Source organism: Myotis daubentonii, chromosome 9 (genome assembly GCF_963259705.1).
Source record: "Myotis daubentonii chromosome 9, mMyoDau2.1, whole genome shotgun sequence".
NCBI classification, from domain to species: Eukaryota; Metazoa; Chordata; class Mammalia; order Chiroptera; family Vespertilionidae; genus Myotis; species Myotis daubentonii.
In genome coordinates, this window is record NC_081848.1 from 16946958 (window position 1) to 16969991 (window position 23034).

General features: G+C 42.5%; 1 protein-coding gene across 1 annotated transcript in view; it reads left to right on the forward strand.

The window, feature by feature from the left end:
* Positions 1 to 20628, forward strand: part of POU2AF2 (POU class 2 homeobox associating factor 2) — a 40097-nt gene extending 19469 nt beyond the window's left edge. Inside the window, exons 3-5 of the mRNA XM_059710958.1 lie at positions 15801 to 15843; positions 18362 to 18663; positions 19958 to 20628. Of these exons, the coding sequence (XP_059566941.1) occupies positions 15801 to 15843; positions 18362 to 18663; positions 19958 to 20359 (747 nt within the window). The 3' untranslated portion in view covers positions 20360 to 20628. The remainder of the gene's footprint in view (positions 1 to 15800; positions 15844 to 18361; positions 18664 to 19957) is intronic.
* Positions 20629 to 23034: the final 2406 nt, after the last annotated feature.

Sequence of the window (23034 nt, forward strand, 5' to 3'; positions counted from 1 at the left end):
TGAAAATTCTTAAACTTGCTGAGTAGAAAATTAAAACCAGTTTGGAATTAAAATTATGTCATGGAAAGTGGGAATACAATGCAGTTGGGGGAGATTAAAATGTGCTTAGGGCCCAGGCAGCATGCTCAGTGGTTAGAGCATTGGCCCATGCACTGGAGGGTCTTGGGTTTGATTCCTGGCCACATACCTGGGTTGCTGGTTCAATCCCTGGCCCTAGTCGGGCCACATGCAAGATGCAACCAATCTATGTGTCTCTCTCACATTGATGTTTCTCTCTTCCTCTCTCTCTCTCTCTCTCTCTCTCTCTCTCTCTCTCTCTCTCTTTCTCTCTCTCTCTGTCTTTCTCTTTCTCCCTCACCCCCTTCCACTCTCTCTCTCTAAAAAAAAAAAAAATCAATGGAAAAAATATCCTCAGATGAGGATTAACAAAAAATAAAAATAAATGGGCCTGGGAATCATGGTCTGATGCTCAATTTTTATTTATATTTTGTTTGTTTATGGACACCCTAATAGCTCATTCTCTGCTCATTTATCAAATGCTATAGTGAGGAACAATAAGGAAATAGCTATGAAAGTTATTTTAACTTAATATTGTACATAAACATAAGGAAAAATAAGTGAAGATTTCTAGTTGTTTTGGAAGTTCTGAACTGAGGAAAATATTGAAGAGATATATCTCAAGTGGAAATATATTTATATTCTATCAACCTTGAATTATACACATTATACATTTACAGCCTAAAATTTAACTATCTCCACTTGACATGATTCTTTTATATCAGCCTCAAGTGTTTACTTTCCAAATCACAATTACTAATAATTACTTCCTTTTTCTATATTTTCCCAAATCCTTACATTTATATGAGCTACTAAAATCTCCACATCAAGAAAAAGGAACACTTGTGCACTGCTGGTGGGAATGCAGACTGGTGCAGCCACTATGGAAGACAGTATGGAGTTTCCTTAAAAAACTGAAAATGGAACTCCCATTTGACCCTGTGATCCCACTTCTAGGAATATATCCCAAGAAACCAGAAACACCAATCAGAAAGGATATATGCACCCCTATGTTCATAGCAGCACAATTCACCATAGCTAAGATCTGGAAACAGCTTAAGTGCCCATCAGTAGATGAATGGATTAGAAAACTGTGGTACATCTACACGATGGAATACTATGCTGCTGTAAAAAGGAAGGAACTCTTACCATTTGCAACGTCATGGATGGAACTGGAGAGCATTATGCTAAGTGAAATAAGCCAGTCAATAAAGGAAAAATACCACATGATCTCACTCATTCATGGACAATAGAGACCATTATAAACTTTTGAACAATAATAGATACAGAGGCAGAGCTGCCTCAAACAGATTGTCAAACTGCAGCGGGAAGGCCGGGGAGGGTTGGGAGGCAGGAGGTAGGGGGGTAAGAGATCAACTAAAGGACTTATATGCATGCATATAAGCATAAACAATGGACATAAGACACTGGGGGATAGGGGAGGCTAGGGGACTGTCTAGGGCGGGGGGATAAAATGGATACATATGTAATACCCTTTGTAATACTTTAAGCAATAAAAAAATATAAAAAAAATAAAATAAAAAAATAAATAAAATAAAATCTCCACATCAAGAACATATAAGATCTGGCCATATTGTCGGCTGGGCTCCTTGATTAAAATCTTTCCTATTTTTGGAAGGAAATCAATGCACACACAGAAAGAAGATGACAAGCATACACATTGGTGGGAAATTTGGAGGAACAGACGGCAAATGGGTGCCGTCTACTGCATTTATGGCCTAGAGTAACTGAAAGTGTTTGATCGTGTTGAGATAAACTCTAATTGTGGAACAGATGTGCATTGCCCAGCTCCATGCTTAATAACTGCCTGTCTTCCTATAGAGGTTTGTTTAGTTTAATGTCCAGCTGCTGTTTTATGGCACCAATCACAGGCACACTTCAGTCACCACCGAGTGTAAACATGGTGATGTGCGTATCTGTGATTTGCATTTGGACTTCTTGAGAAATGTAAAAAATAAAAACATACACAATTGGGACCTGTATATTGCAGCATCCCAAAGTTTCTTTGACTTCCCTAAAGCTTTGGAAAATGCATCCAAGACATGAGAAATTGCCCCTTGCTCCATCCGTTTGAACCACTCCTCTGGCTATCGGTGGTCTCAGGCAACTTTTCTCTTCTCTGAGCTTCTCTCTAAAAGTTGACAGTTGTGTCTCTCCCATTTCAGTATTCAATTTTAATACTCAAACTTTTAAGAGTTCATCCCATTTCTTTATCTTCTTTATTATTGTTATTCATGTTTCAAATGTTCCCGTTTCACTGTTTAGGATTTTAAATAGATCTGAGTCTCTGAGAACTAGCTCATAGCCAAGTTGAAGCATCTTTGAGCTGATGCTTGAGATCACTCATTTGTCTGGGAACCTACAGCACTCAGGGTGCCTGAAGTTCACCATCTATGACACAGACGGCATAGTTGGGGGCAGAGTTTGGGCTCGGGAGCCAGATGACCTGAATTCAGATCCCAGATCTGCCATTTGCCAACTGTACAATGACTTGATCTTGCTGTTGAAGGAAGGCAATATCTGCCTTGCAAGGTTATCATAAGAGTTATATTTAATTTTTGTTAAGGGCTTAGCACATGGTATGCGTTCAATTGATGCTTTTGCTATTAATTACTGCAAAGAACGTTAGAATTCAAAGTGATGTAAGATTGATTGACCTGAAGAGATGTACAGTCCAGCTGTGGGAGAAGGAATTATACATGAAAAAGACTTCTCAGAAGAAGATGAGCCTTGACCTAGGCTTTGAAAGAAGAAGATAGCTCAAGTGAGTGGTGAGGAGGGATGAAGTCCAAACAGAACACAGGTGGTCTAGACAGTGAGGCGGCACTCTGTCTGTGACATGAGGTGCATGGGCCAATTTGGTGTGCAGGATGAACTGAAAGAGAAGGTTGAGAGACCTGACCTGGTCCATGACCCTTCCAAATTCAGTGCTAGTCTTGCCTGCTAAGGTCTCCCAGAGTCTCCTACTCCCAGAGACTCCAGCCTATCTATCTGCTAAAATACCTACTACATTGCATTATGACTATTTGTTTAAACCCCTCCCCCCAAATGGCTAATGTCTTTCTATTTCTATTTGTTCCTTTTGGAGTCTCCAGCCAAAAGGAACGGCAGTGTGATAGAATGGTGAAGAGCTCGTATTTAGGACACAGACCGACTGAGGATCTGATTCTAATGTGTGAAAGTTGTCTAACTTCTATGGGCCTCAGTTTCCTCCTATGTCAATGGGGATAGTGATACCACCATAAAGTTGCCATGAAAATGAAATTAGATAATGTATACAAACCTCCTGGTATAGCTGTGACATGTTATAAGTGCTCAATAAATGGCCACTTTCATGGTGTTTACAGTCCCTGGAACATGGTAGCACTTGATAACATTACAGGGAAAGTCTGGTGCACACAGGTAGATACCCACAAGACTATGGCCAGCTCTGAATAGCAGTCTTGCAGTTAGATACTCCTGTTTCCATTACTATAGATTCTAACATCATATAGTAAGTCAGGCCATTAGGAAGGCCACTGGATGACTTTTTAGGTTGGAAAAATCAATTCACAGTGAGGAATGAAACAATAAGACAGTAAAAGCCACAGTTAGCACCTTTATTTTGTATTCAGACTCAGCAATTTCACCCTCGTCCATTCTGAAAGACAAGATGGCCAGAACCGAAGCTCCCGCTTGGTGCATTTCATTAATGTAAATCCACCCGCTCTCATTCTGCAGTTGCCAACATCCAAAGACTTAACCAGTCTTGGATAACAAAGTATTATACCTTCCAATCATGGAGTTTTCAGGAAATTCCAACTTCAAATGGCAAGAAGAAGAAAATAAAAGTCTTAACATTTTGGTCAGGATTTGCTACCAATTTGTTGACTTAAATAATGTTATTTTTTTGAACCTACATTTCCTCAATGACAAAAGATCTTATAATCTTACGAGTGGTATAGATGGGATGGAACTGGTACTTACAGTGTTTCCCCTCCTCCCCACTGGGTACAGCTCTTTCTCATCCTGACTTTATAGTTTTCCCTACCTCAGAACATATTCCATCCACTGGCACCCCTACCCCCAATCTCCAAGGCTAAGCTGAACCCCATTATTCTCCTAAGAGAGATAAATCCTGGGTCCCCTTCCATCACTTCAATTCTCTCTAAGGTAAAAAGAACATCAATAATAATAGTCATCATTTACTGCTGGGCTCCTAATCAGGACTTTACAAATATTTTCATTTATGCAGTTCTAAATACATCTCATTTATCAACAAGAAGCACAACTCTCTTGAGAGGACGACACTTCTGTTTTCAGATGTGGAAACTAAGCCTCATAGAAAGCAGTGAAGCTTAGATTTGGACCCAGGGTTTTTTGGACTCCAAGGTCTTTATTTTACCTAATGTGCTGCCTTCTTAAATTTATAGTTCTGACCCAAGGCAGGACTGGCTTTGGAATAGCCACTTTGCTTAGCTCCCATGCTCAGTGCTCACCTGATTCTTCACATTCCATTCATGACTCCGGCTCCCTCTCCACCTCATGTCTGTCTCCCTGCCCACCCTGTAGTGATTCTGCAGGCTGCTCAGATGATGCCACACCCAACTCAAATCAGAGCCAAAGCCTTTCATTCCTATGATACTCAGATATCTACATGCAAGTTCATAGTTCTGTCTAGAACTATTCTCTAGTGCCATCAGAACCTGCTTTCAAAATATAGTTCCTCTGTGTCATTCCCCACCACTGCTGGACCCCTAATCTCTTGGGCTTTCCATGGCACCTGGCCTTCTCTGTAAAATAGGAAAACATACCACACTGACCTTCTAGAAGCCTCTTTGCTATCCTCCTATAGATCTCTAGGGCCTACCTCACCCAACCCATTTGGCGCTGACCTTTTCTGCTATGCTTTTTAATGAGGGGAGATTTCTTTTCTGAGTATTGCCCAACTGACCCAGGAGACTCACTCTTGAGACTGGGTGTAAAATGCCACTTCTCCTACTGCAAAGGCAGAAAGCACATCAGTTTCCTCTGAGGATTGGAAGAGATCCCTGAGCCCACAGAGCTGATAGCTTTTACCTGCTGTCTCTGATGATCCGCCTCTTAGAGGCTCTCCCAACCTTTGTGGTACCCAGCATTCTCTCATAATTTTATACACTAACTGATCATGTGCATATTCTTAATAAATGCAATAGCCATGAAGGAAAGGGAGGGTAATATCTTTATGCTCTTCCCTTCTTATGAAAGTATGAGAAAAGATGAGGAGATGGGGACCACCAGTGGATTCCATTCTTAAGTACAAAGCCAACTTTTTGTATTCCATACAAAAGACATAATGAAAGCCTACATATATACTAATATCAAAATTTAATTTTAATCAAGCTATACCCTCCGAACCCTGCTAAAACTTGGTCAATGTATATATTGTGCTATTCTAATGGTGGTGCTAAACAACAATAAAAAGGCCGAAAGAAGCAGAATGTAAATAGCCTGATGTAAATAAACTAACTGATTATCCATGCCTTAAATGTAGGCAGTTGGCCATACATAAATTCAAGGGAGAAAGCACAGCCATTGCAGACATCCCTATACTATAAAAGCTAAGAACAGAGCACACACATGTTATATTCAATTTCTGGTTAGCAAGCATCCCAAAGCTCTGAGGACATGTGAGTACAAAAAATATCTGTACCACTGCTATCGTAAGAAATATTCATGCTCGCCTCTGATTTCTTAAAATTTACCATAAAAACCATTTATCATCTCTTCAAGACTCATAAACTAAACCCATGCTACAATGTTTTCCAGCGTTGGTGAGATTTTCATGCTTACCTGGGTACAGCAAATGGTCATTACATGGCCCAGGATGTCTTGCTGTGCTGGGTATTATTTCTCTTATGTGATTTTTCTTTTTCTTATTTTTAGCAGTGCCTTAACTCTTTGTGTTTAGTTACTAAATCTCTTAGGGAAATTATTATTTTTCGCTAATAAGTCCATTGCATTTGCCCTTCCTGCTTTTTTTTTCTGAATTGCCTGAGGAGGGATCCATTTATCTGTAACATTTGCAAGGCTATTGATAAAGGGAATCAATGTTTACCCTAGTACACCTTTTTGCTCATTCCCAGAGCACAGTGCTTTGCATATTGCTTGTTAACATTGCCAGCTTACTCCCTTCATGAACCTAGAAAGAACCTAAAACACACACACACACTCACAAAAACAAAACATTTTCTGAGCAGGCAATGCCTTATAAACTCAAAATGCCAATGTTTGAATACAGAGGTACGCATTATATCTGTGCTCTTCATTTGAATGGATGCTTTATCTAAGGCTTTCAGAGTGGCCCATTGTCTGATTTTAATTAGCCCACTATCCTGCCCTATTTAGAGAACTAAACCACATTTCCAGGGCTCTCTGTGCTCTCTACCCAACCACCTGCTCCTTCACAATTGCAGAAAATTTTTAAAATAATAACAAAGGCGAACCTTTTACAGGCAACTTATTTTTTCAGCTGTTCTGTTGGTTCTGTCATTTTTTTTAATGTCATGAAATTCAAAACATTTCCTGGTGGTGAATTCTTTTGCACAGCTCACAGAAATAGCCATGTTTTGCAGCACCAGAGCCACGGCAAGTCCGTTGGCGGGGCTGCAGTCTGCAGATTCAGTTCTGGCCAAAGCGTACAGGACCACCTACCATCATGCATCCCCGTGGTTCTTGTTCTAATCTAGCTACAGAAATGCAAAAAGCATCCAAAGGCACATGAAGGCCCAGGGATAAAAAAAAAAATGTGTTTCGTTTTGTAACTTAGGCAACAGAAATTACTTCCTCACGGAGACAGTCTGGGTATAATTTTGTGCCAAACAAGAGAGTTTTAACAGCAAAATTTCAAGAAGTTGTCAGAGAGTTGGAATTCTCTAACTGCATTAGCTTTCCAAAGGATATAAAATAGTTCATATACCAGATATTTCAGACATTTGGAATCATCGTTTTATTAGGAAATTGTGATTTATGATAAAGATATGAAACCTAAATTATATTTTTTTAGCTTTTATTAGCTAGTTGTTTTAATTACAAAAGTGATGCATGCTAAAATTTCAAACAGTAAAAAGTATAAACAGAAGTCTACAGACCCCCTACCCCTCATCCCCTCCTACTTCCCAGGGCTCACCACTCTGAGTTTCATGTGCAATCTTCCAGAATTTTGTTATGTTATCTATAATAACAAAAGTGTAATATGCTAATTAGACCGGATGTCCTTCCGGACATCCTTATGGATGACCTTCCAGACAAAGCTGGGGCTGTGAGGGAAGCCCGGGTCCTGGGTGCCAGAAGGAAGCCCATGCTGGCAGTTGGGGGAAGGAAGGCCTACTCTTGCACAAATTTTGTGCATCAGGCCTCTAGTTATATTATAAAGAAATTAAGTTGCTGCACCAACAAGTTAATGAAGATTGAAATCAATGTTAGATATTTACATGCACTATTACAAAAGGCATAAACTGAGGTTTTCACAGTAAATTCCTTTCCCCAAGAGAAAATGTAAATGTATTTTAGTCTTCATTTCATTCTATACATTTGGAAGCCTTAAGCAAATCACTTAAAACTCACCCCCGAACCATCCCTGACCTATCAGTTTCAGCCCCAGATTAAATTACTTTCACCATGTCCACACTGCTAAAAGCTTGTCAGGGACATTGCCTGCTCCCAAACAAAGACCAAGTTCCTTGACATGGATCAAAGGTTCTTTCTGGCCTAGCTCCTCCACCCCCCTGTAGCTTCTCCTCAGCTTTTCTGTCTGCACACTTCCTGCACACATTCTTATCTGGGACTTGCTGCCCACACGTTCGAGCCCCGCTCTGGTCCCCAGCTATAACACCACTTATTCTATCTGCTTATTCGTTTCCTTTCATCCTTCAAATCTGGACTCAAGTATAACCTGCAGTATGATGTGTTCAGTCACCTTCCCTCAACACAGCAGTCCACCTCCCTCCCTCCCTTCATTCTTACCTCCACCCAACCCCTCACCCCTATCTACACTAAATCATGGTTATAATCAATCTAGATTGGAATCCAGCCTGTGTCACTTACTAGCTTTGTGATCTTGGACAAGTTCATTATACTATTTAATAGTTTTCCAATATATAATCTGAGATGATAACTTACAACAATCTATTTCATTGGTTAATGGTACAGATTTAATGAGATAATGCATGTAAATTATCTAGGGTAGTGCAAGGCATGTAAAGCACACAAATGTTAGTTGTTACTATAAATGATTAAACACACATTAATATATGTAAAGTGTTTGACTCAGAGTCTAGCATGAAGTATTCATGAAATGCTAGTCCTTTCAACCCTCACTTTTATTTACGTATACTGTGCTCCTTATGAAATGACGTGCTCCCAAAGAACAGGGCCCATGCCTTATTCTTCTCTGTACTCCTGGAAATTACCACAATCCTGTTACGTAGTAGGCACACAATGCATTTTTATTTAATCAATTCAGTGAAACTTCTGCTCCTGGAAAGCCAACTTGCTTATACTCTCTTAAAGAATAGAAGGTGGGTGTGCTTTCCCACCTGTGGGCTTGGTTCACAAAATCCCTTGCGGCTGGGAGCTTCCTTTCTCCTGGCTGCATCCTCTCATCCTTCAGTGTCCAAATCCTCAGCCAGTTGATTTCTCCCTTTTCGACTTCTACAGTCTGTAGAGCATGGGCCATGCACCTGAACCATGATCTATTTTCTGGGTGTGTCTGTATCAGTTACCTGAGAACCCACTGGAACCTGAATAATTGATAATAATTATTCTGGTTTCTCACATTCCTGTGGGTGTGCTGGAAGTTTCTCTGCAGGTTCCCCTGGGCCTCTCTCATGCAGCTGTGTTTAGCTGAAGTCCAACAGGGCTCCTTCACATGTCTGGTATATGCTAGCTGTCAGCAGGAGTGCCTGGATTCACTTCCACGCTGTCACTCAACATCCAGGAGGCTGAAGTGACTTTCTTAAAAGGAAGTTAGAAGGCAGCACTTGAAACAACAAAGGTAGCTCAGGCCAGTGTGGCTCAGTGCCTAAAACATTGGCCAGTGCACCAAAGGGTCCCAGGTTCGATTCCTAGTCAAGGGCACATACCTGGGGTACCTGGTTTGCAGGTTCAATCCTCAGCCTTGGTCTGGGTGCGTGCAGGATGCAACCAATCGGTGTGTCTTCTCACATCAATGTCTCTCTCTGTCTCTCTTATCCCTTCCTCCCTTCTACTCTCTCTAAAAATCAATGGAAAACTATCCTCAAGTGAGGAATAAATAAATAATAAATAAATAAAGTGAGCAAAGATAAAAGCTGCAAATCCTCTTGAAGCCTAGATTCTCAATCTCATCCAACATCACCTCTGTCACATTCTGTTAGTAAAGCAAGTCACAAAACCAACCCAGGGTCAAAGGGGCAGGGTGGTAGACTTCACTTCGTGATGGAAGGAACTGCAAAGAAATTGTGGCCACATTTATTCTACCACAAATGGCTTGTGTCGCTGAGTGGAACCTCATCTAAGCTGTTGGGTTGCATTTTTCCCTGGCACCTGCAGCATTCAGCACTGTGCCTTGTACCTCAGAGGTGCCCAGTAACCATCTGTGGTTTGATGGAAGGGCTAGTGCAGGGAACCTGCTGGTCATGTCACTGAGAGATTGAGGGAGCAGTCAGAGAAACTGGTTTTAAATCCCAGTTTTGTAATTTACTAGATGGATGATTGGAGACACAATGACTTAACTTCTCTGTGCTTTCCTCTTTGTAAACCCCAGAGGACAATGACTACCTTATAATGAGATAACATTAAACACTGGACACATGACAGGTGCTTATAACTGTAGTTTCTATTCATTATGGAGCACTTTTCTAAGTTATGATTAAATTACTATATAACTCAAGATAAGTGGTCCAAAAATCAAAACCTGCTTCAAACTTTGCAAAACAGCAAGATTTATTAGAACAGACTTGGTATAGTTTAGTCACTGTGCATAAGCTTTCCCACCAATCAGAATGACCCAAGGTCTACTTCATACTTGTCACAATTGCTCAGGCATCTGATTCTCCCTGCCCATTTTCTTCTGGAGGAGGAAGGTATTTATACCTAACACAGGTACCCATCTAAAGGCTGACTGTCTTACATTAACTTTCCATTTATTTTAGAGTTGGAGGAAAATCATGACCTATGGTGGATCTACATTCAGATAGTAACATATGGTTTTAAAATGTTCAGTATGACATCATCAGTTCCACCTTTCTCCCAACCATCAATATAATGACAATGAGTAATTAAATATATAAACTGTACATTCCTTGAAACGGGATTTATTCACAAGTGGCTATGATTATTATTGGTTAAGCATTAATAGCACTATCTTCAAGTTTAAATCCACCTCTTTTTTATATATTTTATTGATTTTTTAAAAAGAGGCAGGGAGAGGGATAGAGAGTTTCAATGAGAGAAAAATATTGATCAACTGCCTCCTGCACAGCCCCCACTGGGGATGCGCCTGCAACCAAGGTACATGCCCTTGACCAGAATCAAACTGGACCCTTCAGTCCACAGGCTGACGCTCTATCCACTGAGCCAAACCAGTTAGGATGCACTATCTTCAAGTTTAAAGAAATACTTTCTAAACTTTATAGTTAGAACTTTAAAAATATGTTGTACAATAGTGTGAAATGTCTTATGCTAGTCAGAGATCTCTTCCTTTCAATGTGTTCCTTCTTCTAGGTTGGCACCTAAAAATATTATAGGGTCATAAAAATGGACTATAAATGTGCTCAAGGGGAAGTCTTATCACTTTACTACCTTGGTGACCTATTAGTTCAAATTAACTCATTTTCATGGGAGGGCTTTGGGGGCAGCTGTGAGACTGCTGTGTTAGCTACAGGAAGTTGCAGACTGGCAAATTTCATTCAAATATAAACCTCTAAATTTGGGTACCTGGCATTGCAAGATCCTGTTGTTTGCAATATGCAAAATAAAAATTATATGCCATCTCGTCTGGTCAAAAGATATGGACTCTTCGATATTAATGTTATTTCTAGAGGATTCACATGGTGAGTGGCAACATGATGAGTGTTATATCTTGAACAAGTAAGAAAGGAATATGAGTTCTCCTTTCACATGAGCAATGACAACTGGTGCTCCTGCTGAAGGCTCGTGTTTTAGGCTGTTCTTGCTCAACCTCTCACATCTGGGAATGGGATGGGGAAGTTCCAGCTCTGAAACCTGCTCAGTGAAATCCCTCCCAGGCCCATGCAGGCCCTTCAGGACCCTTCTATATCCTGCGAGATGGAGTGAAGTGACGCGTTATCGTTGCTTTTTATATTTATCCCTCTAAATATTTCCCAGGCCACCGTAGAGAGGGCAGCACTAACTATAGCTATAAAATAAATTTATGGAAATGTTTTATGTCATGATTTTGATGGCGGGTCACAAGAGTTTGTCAAATTTGTCACTCATCAAATTGGATACTTACAATTTGTCAATTTTACTATATGTAAATTATTCCTACATAAAGATGAACCTCCAAAAATAGAATATTCATTGAAAGATGAAGGAGATGATTGATTGATAGATAGATATCAGACAGGGAAGTATAAATACTACTTGATCATTTTGGTGAGCTTTTAGATAATTATATAATTAATCTCTCTTAGAGGCTCTCAACTCCTTAAAAACATTTTTAACTTTATGCTTCCCTATTTTTGTTTTTGAGCTATTAAAATGCTTAGAAGGCAAAAGGTTTTTATTTGATCCCACCCACTACCAGCACGACCTTCAAGGGAGCTTGGGTTATTCTCTCTGGGTTGTTGTGATAATTGGATGAAATAATGCATATGATACATTTGGCCGTGTCTTTAACAGTATGTTTATGAAATTACTACAAGTGGTAAAAAATGTTGAAAGTCATAGAAAAATAAAAGCTTTTGTGCTGTGTAAAAATCAGAAATATTTAGTTTTAACGTTTAGGGATTCCATTTTGTTTCAGGCAGATGGATGGTCTGGGGTGGGAGAGTTCACCCACATAAAACTAGATCCTTCATGAAACACAATTGACTGGCAGGAAGCAGTGGAAATCTCCAAAACTGGGTCTAGTGGTGGGTAGGGTTGCCATAGGAGGTTTGGGAAAGGTTTGGGCAGAAATTAAGACATTGAATGATGAGAAAATGATTACACCAAAATACAGGCTCCCCTGAGCACGGGTGTCCAAATTAGCTTTACACGTGAAGACTGGTCCGTGAGCTGTTGCCAAGTTTGAAAGGCTCAACCTGGGACTCCAGGATTAATTTGGGAAACCTGGAAGGGAGCTGGCTCCCAAGAAATGTAAACATAAATCTTTTGGAGGAAAGAAACCTCAATTTAGGACCCTGAATTTTCACAGATTCAGATTAACCAGATATGAGTTTCAATCAAAGATCCCCAAATGCTTAAAAAAAATACCACTAAGAATAAGAGTCAGCATAAACAATAAATTTAAATTCTCAGAACTTTCAGGTATTAGAATTACCAGATACAAAATATAGAATAACTTAATAAATAATGAACACTCAACAAAAGACTTAAAAATTACCAAGCATATAAATTCAAGTTGAATTTATAGAAATGAAAAAATATAATCATTAATACATTTTTATTTTTATAGTATATTTTAATTTTTTTAATATATTTTATTGATTTTAGAGAGGAAGGGAGAGGGAGAGAGTGATAGAAACATCAATGATGAGAGAGAATCGTTGATTGGCTGCCTCCTGCATATCTATTCCAGCAGAAAAATAACTATAAAGCTCTAGTTGTGAATAAAGCAATATTATATTTCAAATACAAGGGCCAAAGAAATAATATTTTCAGGTAAATAAAACTGAAACAGTTTATCACCAACACCACCTTCACAAAAGGAATGTTCTAAAGTTTTAGTTTAGAAGAAGGAAAAATGAATCTAGGGAAAAAGTCTGGAAGAAGAGCAAGCAGATAAAATGATGTAATTACAATGCCTAATTTGTATAAGTTTAATAAAAACAAACTAGCTAAGCCCAGCTGGCATGGCTCAGTGGTTGAGCATTGACCTATGAACTGGGAGAGGTCATGGTTCGATTCTCAGTCAGGGCACATGCCCGGGTTGGGGGCTCAATTCCCAGTGTGGGGCATGCAGGAGGCAGCTGATCAATGATTCTCTTTCATCACTGATGTTTCTCTCTCTCTCTCCCTCTCTCTCTCCTTTCCTCTCTGTAATCAATAAAAATATTTTTTTAAAAGCGACAATCAACAACAAAAACTAGCTAAAATGAAAGAAATTTGTACACATGTAAATTAAGAAAGCAATAGTAAGAGTTAATGTTCTAAGGCTCTTGTCTGTCGGTGAGAGGTTTAAGATATTCTTTGTAGTCTTTGATAAATATACAAGGTAACATTTTATGGGTAACCATAAAGAATTGAGATAGAGAGTTTAATTTCCACATCAGGGAGGGGCAAAATTACACAGGAAAAATGAACACAAGAGGCTTATTTTCATCATATAATAAATAACATAAACTACACTCAGATTGTAAAACCTTTGTAGAGTCCTCAGGTATTAAAATTCGGTTGGAGAGAATATGGTGCTGGGAATTCCACAGTAAGAATTAAACCTGGGCTGAAGGAGAAGAAGGGGTGTAAGAAGATCCTGAGGATTGGTGGTGGAGGGAAAGCTAGGAAAGCTTTTACAACAGAGAAGTCAAAATCTGAAGGGCCATGTCAGCATGGATGGAGCTTTATCCATGCTTTCCATAGAGTCTAGAGGCAGAGCCATGGCAGCTGGTGAAAGAATGGCTGACATATGCTGAGGAGACAATACTTACATCCATCAAACTGATGTACCCTTCCCCCTCAAAGACACCCCCCCTCCACCTTCACCCCCACCCCACACCCACTCCTCCCAGGCCTTCATCACACTATTGTCTGTGTCCATGGGTTATGCATATATACATATAAATTCCCCATTAATCACTCCCTCCCTCAACCCCCCACCTCCAGCAGATTTCTTTATCACTAGAAGCTAACTGCATGCAGTGTTAGCATGGAGAGGATTTCGCACTGAGTGAGTGGTTGGATAAGACTATCTATAAAAATCTCTTCCACACTTGAGAGTCTACAGGACTGTGAGGATCAGGGCCAAGAGCTCAGATCCATAGAACTGGATACTGAGGATTCAACTCTTACTAAACAGCTACATTTTCCATTTTACTTTGTCCCTGATCATCTTAAAGCCAGATTTGCATTTGTATATTTTAAGACTCTATACACCTGGAAACACTTCCCTTCAGAGGTTAGCTTAGGCACCACTTCCTCCAGGCTGTGTTCCTCACCCATCCCTAACTCCAGCTTAAGTGCCTTCCTCCCACATCTTCGCCAGACCATGACACCTCTCACACTGCAGCGAAGCATCTATTTAATCGTCCATCAGTCCTTGCATTGGTTTCCTAAGGCTCAAATAACAAAGCCACAAATGCGGTGGCTTAAAACAACAGAAATTTATCTAGTCACAGGCCTGGAGTCTGGAAGTCCAAAATGGAGGTTCCAGCAGGGCCCGCTTCCCCTGAAGGCTCTAGGGGAGCCTCCCTCCTTGCCTCTTCCTGGCTCTGGTGGTTGCTGGCAATTCTTGTGTTCCTTAGCTTGAGGGTGTATCACTCAAATGTCTGCCTCTGTCTTCAGGTGGCTTCTCCCTTCTGTGCCTGTGTCTCTTGCCTCTTCTTAAAACAGCGGTTCTCAACCTTCTGGACCTTTAAATACAGTTCCTCATGTTGTGACCCAACCATAAAATTATTTTCGTTGCTACTTCATAACTGTAATGTTGCTACTATTATGAATCGTAATGTAAATATCTGATAAGCAGGATGGTCTTAGGCGACCCCTGTGAAAGGGTCGTTCGACCGCCAAAGGGGTCGCGACCCACAGGTTGAGAACTGCTGTCTTAAAAGGACACCAGTCATGTTGGATTTAGGGCCCACCCTAATGCAGTATGATTTCATCTTACTTTAACTACTACATCTTCAAAGTTTCTATTTCCAAATCAGGTCATGTTCACAGGGACTGAGTGTTAGGACTTCAGTATATCTTTTGGGGGATATAATTCAACTGACAACATCCCCCAACCTCCCAAGCTCACTACCTGTGGTTTAGAGGACTGTGTATTTATGCCACATATTTTTATTGTGCTGACTATGAACCACACTCTGATCTGGGCACTGAAGACAAGTCACAGTCAGGGTCCCCACCCTCGGTGGCACTAGATTCTGCATAAAGGCAGATATTAAAATTGTGGCAATTCAATGTTGAAGCCAAATGACATGCAGGTAGGTAGAGATAGATGATAGATAGATGATAGATAGCTAGATAGATAGATAGATAGATAGATAGATAGATAGATAGATACTATACTTGATATAGATTTGATGAAGAATATTCATGCAAACAGTAAAGAGCAAAGGGTAGATTATTCCATTTCCTCTAGCCAGTGCTTTTTGGCATGATTACCAGCGTCTAAAACTTTGGCTTCTCTTTGTTCCCTGTAAAACTTTGTTCTCCGGTGCTTACATGCTTGGCCTCAGGTGACTCCCACCAATCTAACCCCCCTCAACAGTGCTCCTTAGCATCAGAAAACAAGGTTTGTAAAATGTATTCCTGATCTTTTTTCCTTAAATCCAAACGTGCTTCTAAAGAAGAAAACACTCGCTGTCTTTGCCTTCCAGGGCAGCGTCGGTTCCTCCCCGTCTCCGTTTGTCCAGGTGCCAGGTGAGTACTTGAGCTCAACGAGCAGTGCATCCATTCCCTTTTGAGTTTCAACGGGACACCTGGGCTCTGGTTCTTTTATAGCTGTCCAACGGCACGTTTTAAACGTTGCTTCCTTAAAATAGTTGTTTATAAAGTGTAAAATCAGTGAAGAGAGACCTAGTTCAGTCATTCCTGAATTTAGAATTCACGCTGTCTTGCAGGCAGCCTTTTGATCACCTGCCTAGCAGAAGCTTATTGAGCAAAAGCAATGGCATTTAGGCTCTTGCTACAATTTTAAAAGGTCTAAAATTCTGGCGCCATGATCTGATGGATTATGCACCTGCTTTAGCACACAAGGAGGGAGACCTGTGGGCAGATGGGAAACGAGCACATATTGAGTTCTCGCTATATGTCAGGCACTGAGTTAAGTGTCTGGTGTTCATTTAAATACATGTGTCTCATTAGATGCCCCTGTGAGGACCCAAAAGGGGCATTCTTGATAACAGTAGTGGGCACTCCATATATGCACACACACATTCTTTCCAGGTCCCAAACTCAGAAGTGCCGTCATGTTAATAATTTTAGGAACCTTCAGAGATGGATAGGGAAAGGAATAAGCAGAAGGTTCACACGTCTGAATGTCTCTATTGTGCTTCCCCATTCACATTTTATTGTTACTGAATTCTGCTCCTTTTTATATCAGAGAAACTTAGATAGCTTCTCTTACCACCTAAAATTATTCTTCCTCTTCTTAAGGAGAAAAAAAAATGCTTAACAGAGCAGAGTCTTTCTTTGTGCTTGTTTTTATTTGTGTACATAGCCTTAATTCTCTTCTCAGCCATAACCACTCCCTCGGATATAACTCTGTGGTGTGAAACAGAACCTTAGGTATTGATTCTAATTTTCATTTGCTCCAGTTTTCTTTTCCCCCTAGAGAAATGTGCTTATGAGAAAACCCCTAACTGTAGCTTTCAAATTCATGAGCAAATTAGAAGTTCGGAGCTATAGATCTTAAGATAAAAATGGAGTAAGTAGCATTGTGCTATACTTTTCTACAAGGGCTTCTGGATGAATGAGTAAGTTTACATGTCATTGTTGAACACAGTAATAAAATAATGTGTTTACAGAAAATGTATCAAAACATTAAGCTCTGCCCCCAGGGCACTCATAGGAAAGAGGTTGTAACTCAGGTGAGAGAATAGCGAGCATCACATGAAGTGCCACATCATGTGACAAGGCCTAGGTGCTGGGTGTGGGGTGACCTATGGCTGAGTCATGATACAAAGGGCAGTCTGACTTCTCTCCCTACAGAGGAGTGGGGAGCGTGGGCAGGGGCAAAGCTCAGAAGTGGTCGCTGTGGTTGGGGGGAGGTAGGCAAGTCAAGCATCTGCATCTTCCTCCCACTTCAGCCTGCAGGTGTCGGCCTTGTCTGATGAAAGCGCACCCACCGTGAGCAGGACAGTGTCACTGGCTGAGCCCGTGCCCTGAACATGTTCTCAGTGATCGTGTTTCCTGCTACAACTGAGGACAGCGTCAGAAAGTCCTTAGCAAACACCTCTTTTTCCTTCTGGGTCCATTGCACTCGCCTTAGCCTTACATATGACTCTTAGTTTCATCTTCTTCCCCCCGTTTTCCTCAGGGAAACTGTGTCAGGCACTCTTTCCAAGCGTGCAGTGCCCACATTATGGCCACAAGAGGGCAGCAAATAACACGAGTCTCCCCGAAGCCTGACAATTTTTTGTGGTCCTGCCCCTAACTTGACTGCATAAAAGCTATATCATTCCAAAGCAAGCCAGGTGGGTGTTAAAAGTCAGTCAGTAGCTCTAACTGGTTTGGCTCAAGAGTGCCCCCTGAGGACTGAAGGGTCCCAGGTTTGATTCCAGTCAAGGGCAAATGCCGTGGTTGCGGACTCCATCCCTAGTAGGGGGCCTGCCGGAGGCAGCCGATCAATGATTCTCTCTCATCGTTGATGTCTCTCTCTCTTTCTCCCTCTCTGAAATCAATAAAAATATATATAGACAAAGGATTAGAGGAAGAGTACAACCTGCCTGGGGATTGGGATGGGGTCAGAGTATCACCTTATCTAGAGACACTGAAGCTCAGATAAAATGCCAGAAGCAGGCTCTTGTGAGTGGCCCGGTGTATGTGAGGACAGAGCTCAGAAGCTGTGGGAAAGATGCCTCATCCCATAAAATGTCAACGCCAACTTATTCTCATCTCTTCAGGGCCAGCCCCTCCCTAGCTCAGTGCCTGACCCATAGAAGGTGCACAGCACATGCACACTGAGTGAGGGAACCATTAAATAGCTATTGCACCATCTGAAGTGAACTCAGCCAGGGCAGCAGAGAGAACTTTAGGTAAACATATCATTGTTGGGGCTGGACCAGATGAAAGAGGTGATGTGGCCACACTTAACACGTTGGAGACGTGTATGTATCTAAACGCGGCCTTGACGGGAGCGTGTGCTGGAGCATGTGCCACAGAGACGCCTTGACCCTCCCAGGAGGAAACGTGTGCCTGTGTGCTTTTCATTTGGCAGCAGGTTCACCGGTCATGTCCGGGTACTACGGCGTCCGAAGATCGTTCCTGTCCGACTCGGACTTCCACAGCACCAAGCAATTTGCCAACGATGCGTGCACCTCCAGCGGGGCCAGGCCCTTTCCCTGCGAGTCCTCAGCCGGGCAGAGCCACCCCGCCCTCCTAGACTCCTACTTCCCGGAGCCCTATGCGGACCACCGCCCGCCGGCCCTCACCCCCAGCGCGGGCCCTCTGTTCAGCGCCTCGCCCCTGCCGCCGCTCCTGCCACCGCCCTTCCCCAGCGACCCCACACACTTCGTGCTGGTGAGTATGCAGCTCTTTCACCTTAGGGGGTGACTGAGATCAGGGCTTGGCAACAGGACTGCAGCCACGTATGGTCGCCCTGGAGACCCCTGAGGCTGCCCTGCACCTGCCCCCAGAGATGCCAGGACAGACGCCCCCCAGGGTACTCTCTGAAGGGGCCTTCCTCAAAGACCTTCTCCACCCACGACAGCAGGAGGGTCTACCCTGCGGCCTGAGCCGGTTTGACTAACAAGATAGGTTTTATATCCATTTTGTTAATACGCCGCTGGCTTGGCCTGGTGTTCTCCCATCATTCCTCCAGCGCACGGGGAGGGCCTGCAGTTACACCTCAGACCAGGCACACGCATCCCACTGTGCTTCCCACCCCGACCCACCCCTCCCACAGCACTTCCACCCTCTAGAACCTTGTTCTCTCAGTCCTTCCAAAGGGGAGTTCGTACAGATCTGAACACCAACACCCTCCTTAGAGAAAACAGCCTTCAACCCCAAAGGAATGAATCGCTCTAAAAATGGGATTTTAGATAAAGCTTGGGGGGGCATGACTAAGTACCTACTCCAGCCAGGAACTTTCCTGTGCCTTTGTTCATTTACTCCTTGCAACATCCCAGGATATAGTTCTTAAAAGCCTCATTTCCCCTTAAATTACATTAAACAAAGTGAGTGCTCAGTCAGGAACCTAGTGTCAGGATGGAAAGACTGGATCTAGTTAAGTGTTGCAGAATGGAAAGATTGAACCTACTAAGTGTCACAGGATGGAAACATTGAACCTACTAAGTGTCACAGGATGGAAAGATTGAACCTACTAAGTGTCAGGATGGAAGATGATTGGACTCACAATCTTTCCATCCTGAGCCAATGCAATTCCCACCTCTTTGCTGGGCAAGACAGGTGGCCTTCCCGGCCCACTCAAACGCCCTTTAGTAGTTGAGAGGCCTACTCCTTCCAGGAGCTGCTGCCTGACTTCCCACTGTGGAAAGGGCTTTCTAGGACCCTGACTCAAAAAGAATGCAAGACATGGTGCATTGTAAACGTCAAACTGCGGTATAAATGTCCATTTTCTTATTCGCACATTTCACTCATTTAATGTGGTCTGGGAAAGGAATCTTCCTACACACAGGGAAACTAAAAACTTCACTGCTGTGTCAATCCCAGAGGGAAAAGCTGCCGGTCAGGAGGCTTCCAACAGGGAGGACACCAAACCCTCTCTGAGCAGCACCCCATGCTGGGGAGGAAGTCTGTCCACATCAGAGTCTCCTCTAATGACTAACCCTGGTGACCTTTCCATTCTCCTCAGAGAGACTCCTGGGAGCAGACAGTGCCGGATGGTCTCAGCCAGCTCGACCCTGTGCCCACCGACACCCTGCAGACCTTGCCACCCAGCACGAGTTGCCTGTCCCAGCTGGAGTCGGGGAGCACTGCCCAGCACCGGAGCCCCAGCTGGGGGCCTCCCCTGGCTGGAGCTCAGTCTTACTCGTTGCATGCACTGGAGGATCTGTACCACACACCAGGGTACCCCACCCCGCCCCCATATCCCTTCGCCCCCTTCACCACAGTGTCCAACGACCTACCACCCAAGGCAGTGCCCCTCTCACCAGACGAGGGGTCAGATGCCTCTGCCCTTCAGGACCCATCTTCATGGACCAAAGAGGACGGGAGCATGGTGTGGGGGTCATACGAGTGCCGCCGAGCTTACTGAGGGATGCACCGAAGAATCTCTCTGCTTTTCTTTAACTGGGGTTCTGTGTCTCACAGGTGGTTTTTGGTGTGGGAGTCACTCGGAACTGGATTTTCAAAATGGGCCACCATGCCCCTCTTGATTAGTGGACAATGGAATTTATTTGTAATATTCCCCAGGGGCCACATTCTAATGAGACAACCTGCCAGTGAGGTTTTGAGGAACTTTAGTAACCTGCTGCACTCTGAATCTTCTGTTGTCTTTGAGGTATCATTTCTGGCACTGATATTTTCCCCTTAAATTACATTAAAATTTTATGCAGATCACAAAACATGCTGAGTCTCCTGTTCAGTTTTTCTTAGTTATGAACTACGTGTGTTCTTTAGTAAAGAGAATTCATGGGATACAATGTAGATTAGGGCACATAAGACTAACTTCATTTTATGCCATGTGACTTTAAAGCACTCTCCTTACTGTGGCCTGCAAAGGCCCGGTGACAAATCTATCACCACACCGGAACGCTTCATTGTCATTAAAACAGGAAGGAGTCGGGAGACTGTGGCTTCATAAATATATACTTTTGACTTTTCCCTAAAGCACAGGGTGTCCAAAAATTAGGTCACTCCAAAAAAACAATAAAGGCCCAAACTTATTTTTGATCAATGGTTGCCATAATCCAGCTAGATATTGTCTCTCTGATAGAATAAACCTACAGTTATTAGAGTGGGTTAGTAGAATGGGCATTCTGTGATCAAATAAAACAAGTGCGTTGCAAAGAAAACACAGAGAGCAGGACTGCATGGTGGGCAAGAGACAGCAGACCACAGAACACCAGAGGCAAAGGCACTTGGAAGAGGGACATATTGTCAGGTGTGGGCCAGCATTACACACATCTCCCATGTGAAGGAAGACCTTGTTGGGAGCTCATTGGTTGGAACTGTACAACTCTTACTGCATATGAATGAAAAAACTGACATCTGAAGCAGCCGTCTGTCTCATGTACGTTTGATTGGTTTAAATTCTTTTGTCAATTAAGTTCCCAGAGTAAAGTCCACCAAGCAGTGTGCCCATCTCAATGCCTTGCAGACACTTGGACTCTGCAGTGCATGAATCAAGGCCCACAGGCTATACCCACGTTCTTCCTCTTACCTTCTTACCACCTTCCTTGATTCCCTTAACGAATTTTCTGACCCCTCTGGTTCCTCCTGACCCAATGCATTTTCCCTCCATCTTCTGGGGCCCCAATGTTCTCATTTTCCACTTGGTTGCCCAAAGCCCCTAAGGACTCTCCATCACACCCTGTGCCAGTGTCCCTAAGGTCTACCTCAGCGAGGCAGGAGTCCAGAAACTCAAATGGAGACATCAGTTAACACTTGGAAGTGAATAATGGATCTTCCTCCTTCTCCAGGCCTTCTAGAGTGTTTTATGGTGAAGCAAACACTCTCCTAATGCATAGAACACCCACTGCAATGCTTGGATAGAGATATTTTCTTTACCTCACACCCCTCAGCACCCTCCTGGGAGAGCGTCTCTTCAGGAGATCTGGGAGCAATGTGGTCCTCAGCGGCTGGGCTGCACTGTCCTGGTCCCTGCCCTGCTCCTGCACTCCTGCCTTCTTTTTCACCCCCTGGTCTTTACTTTGCTCCATATTTGCTCTCTGATGGATTGGAAGCAACTTTTACTGTGAGGGAGATTGCTTCTCTGTAAGTTCACTGAGTCCTGGTTTGCAGTATCCTAGGCAGAGCCATCTGTCATACAGCATCACTCATACCTGGACAGCAGGTCCCTGCATCAGAAAGAAGAGCTCTAGCCCTCCCTATAGACTTAGGGACCTTCATCAGGGTCTCAAAGTCATCTTTCTAGATTGGTTGTATAAAATTTATAATAATTACAGTCATCTGTTTACCATCTGTTACCAAGGGGCACACACAATAATGGCTGCGTAAATCATAAGTATACCCCCACAATATTTTTGCTTGAGTATAATGCCAAATGGTAGGCATGCTCACCTCTCTTAATTCACTGTGGTCCTTCTCACATATCATGTTCATCTCTTCACAACCAGAGTACGCATTGGCTCTCAGATAGGTACAGCTCAGGAACCAATGATGTCTACATTTTTCTTGAAGCATTCACGCCATTTTATTGCATTTAACAAAATTAACTTATAGAGAAGGAAACATACACAGGCCCATACTCTATCTAGAATCCATTTAAGTTGTCTAGTCTAATGGGGGTGGTGACAAGAAGTGGCTTTAATAATTCTACATGGTAAATAACTTTTAAGAATTCTATTTAGGGCCAGCCAGCGTGGTTCAGTGGTTGAACATCAATCTATGAACCAAGAGGACATGGTTTGATCCCCGGTCAGGGCACATGCCCAGGTTGTGGGCTCGATCCCCAATAGGGGGTGTGCAGGAGGCAGTCAATCCATGATTCTCTCTCACCATTGATGTTTCTATCTCTCTCTCTCTCCCCCTTCCTTTCTAAAATCAATAAAAATATTTTTTAAAGGAATTCTATTTGGCTTTACAGTGTGTTTCTATATTACATATACTTCAATTTGGTTCTTTCATTGTTGTAGGAATTTACAACACTTTCTTAAAAAGTGAAACCAAGCTATAAAATTATGTCAGGGAAATTAATTATATTTCCCTGTCCCATTTCCCATCTGAGTACTCTCCATTTCCCACTTC